Below are 8998 nucleotides of genomic sequence, written 5' to 3'. Positions count from 1 at the left end.
TGAGAGTTGGTGCATGGCGACTACCACAGCGACCATACGGTGCTCTCCATCTCGCTGCTAGCGGTCTCTGCTCCTCTGACCCCGCTGAACGCGGGGGCACCTGGCCATCCTGACGCGACGTTCTGACTGGGCCGGCTCGCTGGATGTTCCCGCACACATCGAGCAGGTGGGGGCTGACAGGTGACACTGAACATTGAGCGCGTGCGAGCAAGTTACAGTGCCGAAGGCAAAACGTGGAACGATGAGCGCAAAAGACATGAAGCGTGAAGACATTGTATTGGTTGCTCTATCAAGTCGTCTGCATGACACTGCCAACTAAGCTTCACCGCATTAGCACCCTACGATGGGGCATCCCAATGTGCCCGAAGCATCCCATAGCGACAGCGGTACGAGTCAGCGCGGAACCCTGTACCCGGCATTCTCACAGCACCGATCGTCGATTGGATGGTGCTCAGGAAGTTTGCGTTCACACGAACATTACGTCATCTGATAATCCATTGTCCATCACTAAAACTCCTGCTAGCACGGTTCGGAGCATGGCAGTAATTACCGCGTTGGGGATCTTGTCTATGAGCCAAACCAAAGAAAGCACAGGAGAACGTAGTCATGACGTATATTTGTGCCAGGTTCATGAGATTAGGTATGAGGTTTGGCAGTAACACCCCCTTCGGCGACCCGGTCACCAGAAAGCGAATGAACGTCCGGGCCGTCCGGGCCCGCGCGGGACCTGTGCACAGCGAGGGGAGGCACGAAGAGCCCCTCCGCCCTACCGTCGGTATCACAATCCCACATCCTGCGGCACCGACAAAGCGTCACAACCCCACATCCTGCGGCACTGACAAAGCATTACAATCCCACATCCTGCGGCACTGGCAAAGCATCACAATCCCACATCCTGCGGCACTGACGAAGCATCACAATCCCACATCCTGCGGCACTGACGAAGCATCACAATCCCACATCCTGCGGCACTGGCAAAGCATCACAATCCCACATCCTGCGGCACTGACGAAGCATCACAATCCCACATCCTGCGGCACTGACGAAGCATCACAATCCCAAATCCTGCGGCACTGGCAAAGCATCACAATCCCACATCCTGCGGCACTGACGAAGCATCACAATCCCACATCCTGCGGCACTGACGAAGCATCACAATCCCACATCCTGCGGCACTGACGAAGCATCACAATCCCACATCCTGCGGCACTGACGAAGCATCACAATCCCACATCCTGCGGCACCGACAAAGCATCACAATCCCACGTCCCGTCCCAGCACAGGAAGCACCGCGTTCCCATGCCCTCAGCGATGGCGGACAGTCGCAAACACTCCTTATTTTCCCCACTAACCGCGCCCGCACACGATACCTGCGCAATGCACACTTGCGCAAATGGTAACATTGCATTTGCACTAGAGCACCTTCTTGTCGCGGCGCGACACCGGAGTTAAGCGGTACACAACCCAAATAAAAGCTCACAGGGCGAAACATAACGGTGAACACCAAATACGTCTTCCATATCCCCTCCCGACAGCGTTAAGAAAGCCGTAACTATTATCACGATTTGAGGTGGCGTTGGGGCAGAGGTCCAGGTCAACCATCACACACGATCGCCGGTGTCAGGGGGTCCCATCCTGGGGACCGGATCACTTCCGCAGCCATCGGCCTGGAGCCGGGCTCATGTTCAGGTGAGATTCCCGTCAAGACTCTCAACGAAGACTGCAGGGCGCAGCAACGTTCGCCCACACTGCCAACGGTGCCTGTGCGGCGCCGGTCACGAACCCTCACCCCGCCCCGTGCGGTCCGGCTGGTGCCGTCAGATGGCCTTGACCCGGGAGTCGTCACCGCGGCCGCCAGTGACACGGTCCACGTGACCGGCCGGCCCGTGCAGCTCGATGAACGACTCGAGGTCACGTGGCACGGCGCCGCAGTACGGGATGCGGTGGCGCGCCACCACGCGCGCCGCCAGACACTTGAGCGACATCTGCGATTTGGTGCGCAGAATGATTTCGGCCACACCTGGCGACAGCAGCGGGAACCAGACGGTTAAGTCGCGACTGATGGGTAACGCCATGGCTAGCGGTGGCCAGCAAATTGCGCGGCACGTAGCGCATTGTGATACGCGTTGCATTTCAATAATCATGGTAGCCATAATATTTTATACCTATTTACAAATGCACGCTAACGTTAGGTTCACGACAATCGCCAGTGTTGTTGGCTGCTTAGACAAGCTGCTCTCACCATTCCCCAAAGCCCTGACGAGAACACCCTTCTCCACGACACACCCCTTGGCTCCACTCCCCCTCCGTCGCGAGCCCTGCGTCCCCGACCCCACTCGGAGCGCCGCCGCCAGCCAGGCTGACCTGTAGTGGCCGACTCGAACGGCGTGAGGCCGGAGCGGTTGCAGGCGTCGATGTGGGCGCCGCCGTCCACCAGCGCCTCGATGATACTGTGCAGCGTCCGGAAGTCGCTGATCGGCTTCTGGTAGCCGACGATCAGGTGCAGCGGCGTGTTGCCCTCGGCGTCGCGGCAGTTGACGTCGGCGCCGCAGCTGATCAGCAGGCGGGCAGTGGCCGAGCACGGGAACCTGCCGCCGCGGGCGGGCATTAGGCGGGGAGCAGGGAAGGCGGGCAGTGGCCGAGCAGGAGAGAGGCGGCGAAACAACGAAACAGGCGCCTCCACCAGTGCTGAGCGAAAAATGCGGGTGTCGTCTGGAGGGCCTGCAGTTTGTTAGCCGAGGTGGGCCCGACGGGTGGAAGAGCACAGAGGTGTGACGGGGTTCACAAAGAAGAGACGCGGGTACCAGGGAAGAATCGCAGGTTAGCACAGAAGTACCCTTTTTGCCAGTAGGGTATATGCTGGGCCCTTAGGCCCCACATGGAACTCACGTGGTTGCGTGCTTGTTACGTCATTTGTAGGCGTGTTACGTTTGGAACAGAGCTAAGCACAGTGACAGTGAGCAAGGCCGTGAGATGGCGCGGCACACATTTCCGCCCCTCACAGCTTGGCACTGACAATGAGTTTGTCACGGAGAACGCTTCACAACCGCTCCATATACTACAAAGGGACGGCCGTGGAAGCTCAGCTGCACGCTGTACGGGTCAGCTCACTTGCAGATGCTACTGGTGTGGAAGTCGTCGACGGGCGTGTCAGCGAAGGTCACCATGTGCAGCAGACTGCGCCCGCGCCGCGTCAGCTGACCCAGCTGGCACAGCCTGCGGCGGTGGAGTCAGAGGTCACATCTTCCAGCGGCAGGACCCACCACCAGACCTTAACTCACCAGAGTGCATCATAACATGACGGGCGGAGTACTGGCCCGGAAAGATGACCTACCATAGCACACATTAAGGAAGGCGACCTTCGCGCACACAACGACCGGAGCCTCGGCCTACTTGTACCGCTGCCAGATAGTTTACTGTTTCCGTGTGCCATCGCTGGCTGGTCTGTAATGAGAGACGGGAAAGGTAGACCCGCGTCTACGCAAACAACTGCCTTCGTCGTCCTCGCTGGTAAGGACATCCGACCACATCCCACGCTCCAACCGCACGGCGGGTCCCCAGTGTGGCAGCGTGCATGCCTCTGAGCGTCACACGTCAAACAGATTCAGGTGCGGGTGCGAGCTGCAGACGCGGTGCGGCCGTCTGGCGGGGCGGCCGGCCCCCGCCGCCACGCGGGGGTAAGCCGCGCACGGCACGCGCCACTGACCGGTAGCCGGAGCGGTACACCTCGAACCCCTGCGCCTCGGTCGCCGACGGCATCAGCCGGTTGGCGATCATCAGCATGTACAGCACTGTCGTCATGTTGCTCTCCAGCTCCTCCTGCCAGCAGAGCCGGCCAACAGTCGGCCGTCAGACTTGCCTTGGGGCATCACCGAACGGACAGGGCCGGGCCACTGCGGTCCCGAACATCGGCCGAACTGATCTGCCAGCAGTTGCTGTGCTCGTCCCATGCATGCTTTCACAATCCATTTTCTGAAAATTCTCATCATTTACGAATGCTGATCACGCATTTGTTATCGTGACGTCCACACGGCGCACAAAATGTTACTCTTCAATTCGCTACTAACACGTGCCACGTAGTACCATCCATAAGTCAGTAGTATTATTACAAACCTCCTTCACCCACAATTGCATGGGTAGCTGGAGCTATGACTAGTACAACTGGGTAATTCAAGTCAGTCTGTTGTGATGTTCCTTCCTGTGCACCTATCACATGATCCCCTCTTTTCCCCACTGGCTTCCATAACGCGGCCGGCTACGGGCAGCCGTGTGCTGTGCGCGACAGCTGAGCGCGACAGGGGGTAAGGGCGGCGACGCACCTGCAGCGCGGGCGGCTCGTCCTTGGGGCCCGGGTGGGCGATCTTGTCCAGGTTGAACTCAATCTCCTGCACACAGGCGGCCAGCACCTGGATCAGGCAGTCGAAAGAGAACGACACGCCCACGAACACCATCTGGGAGAACACCTGCACGAGAGAGATGGCCAAAGGTTAGCGTCCAAACGAGCCGAGTGGGTATGCGGCAGCACAAATGCATCTGGAGCTGGAATCAATATATATATATATATATATATATATATATATATATATATATATATATATATATATAAAATATGTAAAGGGACAATCCATTACAGACATGAATATATCAACCAAGACCGTTTTACGGCATTCAGTTAGGCCAGAAACACGGTGATAACGGATCGCACTGCACATTTCCCGGCGGTGTGTGACCCCACATTGCTTTCCGCGCCCGGAGCGTGTCTCGCCGCGCCGCCCGGCCGACATCCCCGCCACCTCATCACCTGTGCGAAGCGCAGCAGGTCCTTGGAGGCGGTGGTGCGCGTCGTCTGCTTGAGGCTGAGCGCGCGCAGCCACAGCTCCAGGCAGCGGTCGAAGCGAGCGGCGTCGGCGAACACGGCGCCGCGGTAGATGACGGCGTGCGGGATCTCCGGGTTGGTGGGGCCGAGCACGCGCTCCCGGATCGCCAGGCCCTCCATGTGCAGCTGGTCCGGCTGCGCCCGGATCCGCTCCAGCTCGGCCAGGCTCTGGCACTCGCAGTGGTTCTCGTAGGCCGCCACCGGCGCCGCCTGCCGTTTGCGCAGCCCGTGCGCCTCCCGCAGCCGCATCGCCTCCAGCAGCAGCTCGGCCGCGCGCTCCAGGTTGTAGCTGTCCTTGTCGTTGGCGAACGTGGCGCCCATCAGCTCGAGCACGTCGACGCGCTGCGCCACGCTGAGCGGGCAGCGGTCGAGCAGCGTGCGCACGGCAGCCGCCTGCGTGCGCTCGGCGGCGGCCAGCGGCGGCGTCAGGCCCAGCTCGTTGGGCAGCAGGGCGGCGCCGCGCGACAGCAGCAGCTCCACGATGGCCACGTGGCCGCACTCGGCGGCGAAATGGAGCGCCGTGGCGCCGCAGTTTGTGCGCCGGTCCAGCTCGGCGCCGCGCGACAGCAGGTACTGCACGATCTCTTCATGGCCCTTAAAGGCGGATATCATCTGCCAACGCCGCGTCGTCGGGTTAGCTGCAGCGCCGGCCGCTGTTGCACGGAAGCACGCACAAGCGCAAGTGGGGACACCGATGCCATGGAGTGAAGCTACGCGGACGGGTAAGTGAGGCAAATTGCGCTTGGATACCTTACGCTCGAGCACTTGATAACGAAATGATGGCATTAATGTCACCGCGGCCCAGTAAATGTGGTCCCAGACCATACTGCAAACGCGCCGCGTTAATCTAGCCCCATACAGCCCGTAATGGAGCTAGTCGTTTTTCCAGTGCAAGACACTCGCCAGACAAAAATTTACGAGTCGTCGACAAGCATTGCAAATCTACATTTAACTACGCATCCCGAGCAGACATGTAAATCACAAGAGGCAGAATAAAATGACGAAGAACACAGAAAAAGCAGCTACTCGCCAGACAGGTGTTATTGTACTTGTTGGCCTGGTGTATGTCCGCCCCGTGCTCGACCAGGAACTGGACGATGTCGAGGCGCCCGTCGAAGCAGGCGGCGCGCAGCGGCGTCGAGAGCGTCGCCGTCGGGTGGTTCACGTCGGCGCCGGCCGCCACCAGCGTGCGCACCACGGCGAAGTGGCCGGCGCCTGCGACAGGACACCCGTCAGCGGACAGGGAGCCACAGGGGGCCGGCGCCGCGGCGGACACCGGTCGCCGGGCACGGGTCACGACAGATGCGGTGATCGTCTGCAGGTGGCCACCCCGACCCCGAGCTGCTGAGCGCCAGTGGTCCGTTACCTGCGGCGCACCAGAGCGGACTGGCGCCCTCGATGATGAAGTCGTCGAACTTGACGCGCCCCTCCTGCTCGATGTCGGGCGCGAACTTCTCCAGCAGCACCTTGACAGCTTTGTTGTGGCCGTTACGGGCGGCGATGAGCAGCGCGGCGCACTGCTGGCCGCCGTCCTCCACCGTCTGGCTTAGGGCGCGGCGCACGCACTCGGCCGGCTTGTCGGCCAGCAGCGCGTACAGCGTGATGGTCATGCCATCCCGTGCCGCGAAGAACACGCGGTACGTCAGCGACGGGGTGAAGTCGGTCACCACCGTGACCTCCATTGCATCCCAGGCGGGTGACAGAGAGGGGTTCCAATCTCAGGGTGATCTGAAGATGAGGGGGTACAGAGGTGTTATTCATGGGGTGTTACTCTTGCAAGTGCATAGCATGTTGTGCCATGTGCAACACAGATGCACCTCTTGCATGACAGAGCAATATAACTATCACACATAAAAATAACAGCTCCTCACCAAATGCAGGTACCCAGAGATTTGTTTCTCCTGGCATGCTGAGTTGAACAAATTAAATGATCTAACTAGTCCTCTCATATATGGCAGATACAATATGAAAATATGACCAATCTTTTTACCACCTTCTCTTGTTCTTTCTCTCAGCTCTTTTGTTCTTTGCCCTATGATGTTCTTCCACTGCACTGTCTGGATTCTATATCAGCTACAGCACAATTACCATACATTTTGATAGTGTTGTTGTGAGTGACCTCAGTACTATGTCAGTAGTTTGATTTCAGAAAATTGTTTAACACCAATATAATATACTTAACAGAGAAGGAATATCATAGCATTTTAAGTCTCTGCCATTTTATACAGGTTTTTACCTGTGGAGGTTGATAACAGGGCAGAAACCCTGTTCAGCTGGCTATGTCATTAAGACATCATTCAGTGACACACTGGTAAGTGTTCACAAATTCCTTTCCAAATTAATAGATAAACACGGCTTCAATAATTCTGGCACACAGTAAACTTATTTTTGTATAGCTGCCTAGTCCTAGTAGCTATGTTACACAAGGCCCACTTTTAAAACTCAGCAAAAAAACTGCCTGATCATAATCTGAAAATGATCAGGAGACCATGCAAAAGGTTGTGGCACATGAAATTTTCACCACCAAATTCCACTACCAAACATTATTTCATAGCTCGTAGGAAGTCAAGGTTTCATTGCCCTCTCCCCTCCCCTCTCCCTCTTCAATTAACATAGCATTATGAGGATAAAATGGCATCATACAAAATCAGTCACCAGTACCGAGCAGGGGCAAATATGTTGTGGTGGCTCCTGGGGCATAAGCCCCTTCCTCAACTTTTATAATTGTAAAACACCTTAACATGCATGCAATTACAAGTTGGTCACCCTAAATTGCAGCCAGGCATGAACAACTAAAAACACCACATAACACTGCTATATACCATATTGCCAATTCATGCAAGTGTTCCTGGTACAGGAGGAGGCCATGATGGCAGTACCTGCAGTAAATCCCAACAATTGTATTTTGACATGGGAAAACAACATCACTGCTAAATAGCATTGCATAGCAAAATGCAATCCACAGTTGATTAGTCTCCTAACCCTAAGCAAGCTACAACCAACTGCATTCATCACTTTCCCTAATCCTAGACAGCACCCGCCTCGAATTGCAAACAAATATCACGTGGCAGCATCGTCAAATTTGTCAGAACACCATTCACCCAGGATTCGTTTAATTAGGTACACAACTACGTTTCATGAGGCAGTCTTACCACTGAACTACGTCTAGTACCCCTCATTACAATCAGTTACCACTTTCATACCTCCTTTCCTCCAAACGCCTTCTCTCTCAGCCCTCCACGGTCCACCAGATCAGCTCGCGTTGATAGCCTCGCACCATGCCCACACATTCCCAGCAGAATCTCACGGCTGACGGAACCTCATTGGCAAAACACGCATATGATTTGCCATCTCAGCGCATTCTTGTGATATGGTAGCTTTCCTTAAATTTTTCTCCACAAGAAAGTTATCACCGTTGAATGGTATTTAAGATACTCCTTTTTATAGAATATCGTAAAGGTGTGAGGCTGCTGAATTTAAGAGACTATCTGGAAAGAATTTAAATGCACGACACCACAGAGAAATGCAATGTGTTATACTTAGCGAAAATATAATATGTACATAGAGGAAATTGAGTACTGTTTATTCCCAGATACCAAATTCAAGCAGACAGCTTCAAACAAGTGCATGATTGTCCACATCGCAATCGCCCCCAATCGCACCGACACTGCGTTCACGCAAATTCAGCTGGAGGGTGGGGGGGTTGGTGTAAAAGTGCTTATGTACTTTCGCATAAGTACCTCCCACCCGTAAAAGCGCAGACAGGGGAGGCGGGAACAAGATAAGGATTGTCGCGGTGGTTGCCTTGAATTGAGCTTTTGATTCATTTCGCTGGTATGGGCCCGCGATTTCATATCATTGTGCAAAGCTAGACCGGCTTGATCTGATGCGCTTTCCTTTCATTTACCTGCGCTAAATCTGTTTCCATGCTTCCTTCTGGGCCCATGGCCGTGTGTGATCAAGGGTGCGAATCAGTATTAGTGTAGGTAAGTTACCAGTCTGGTCAATGGTGGTGCTATCAACTGAATATAAAGGCTGGACACATGAAGTAATTACAGCTCTAACGATGCATTCTAATTTTTCAAACAGTGCCACGAACACGCTTTTAAGGAGTTCCGGACC

The 8998-nt window shown here is 55.5% G+C and overlaps 1 protein-coding gene across 1 annotated transcript; it reads right to left on the bottom strand.

The window, feature by feature from the left end:
• Window positions 1-1069: 1069 nt before the first annotated feature.
• On the bottom strand, window positions 1070-8183 carry LOC119101676 (protein fem-1 homolog B). Its single transcript, XM_037225091.1, has 9 exons — window positions 8080-8183; window positions 6243-6604; window positions 5907-6091; window positions 4802-5488; window positions 4320-4463; window positions 3707-3819; window positions 3112-3216; window positions 2365-2588; window positions 1070-2020 (listed from the first exon to the last, which is right to left on the bottom strand). The coding sequence occupies exons 2-9, from the start codon at window positions 6556-6558 to the stop codon at window positions 1818-1820; spliced, it is 1977 nt and encodes a 658-aa protein (XP_037080986.1). The 5' UTR covers window positions 6559-6604; window positions 8080-8183; the 3' UTR covers window positions 1070-1817.
• Between the last annotated feature and the right edge of the window lie 815 nt (window positions 8184-8998).

The sequence above is a fragment of the Pollicipes pollicipes genome, unplaced genomic scaffold (assembly GCF_011947565.3).
Source record: "Pollicipes pollicipes isolate AB1234 unplaced genomic scaffold, Ppol_2.1 Scaffold_4881;HRSCAF=5763_pilon_pilon_pilon, whole genome shotgun sequence".
NCBI lineage: Eukaryota > Metazoa > Arthropoda > Thecostraca > Pollicipedomorpha > Pollicipedidae > Pollicipes > Pollicipes pollicipes.
Note: the sequence above shows the minus strand (reverse complement) of the source record. Positions and strands in the feature narration are given on the sequence as shown.

Coding starts and splice junctions, on each gene's coding strand:
- LOC119101676 (XM_037225091.1), bottom strand. CDS start 6,558: ATGGAGGTCACGGTGGTGACCGACTTCACCCCGTCGCTGACGTACCGC. Junction 6,092..6,242: donor TCCGCTCTGGTGCGCCGCAG/GTAACGGACCAC, acceptor GTCCTGTCGCAG/GCGCCGGCCACTTCGCCGTG. Junction 3,217..3,706: donor GTGTACCGCTCCGGCTACCG/GTCAGTGGCGCG, acceptor CCACCGCCGCAG/GCTGTGCCAGCTGGGTCAGC.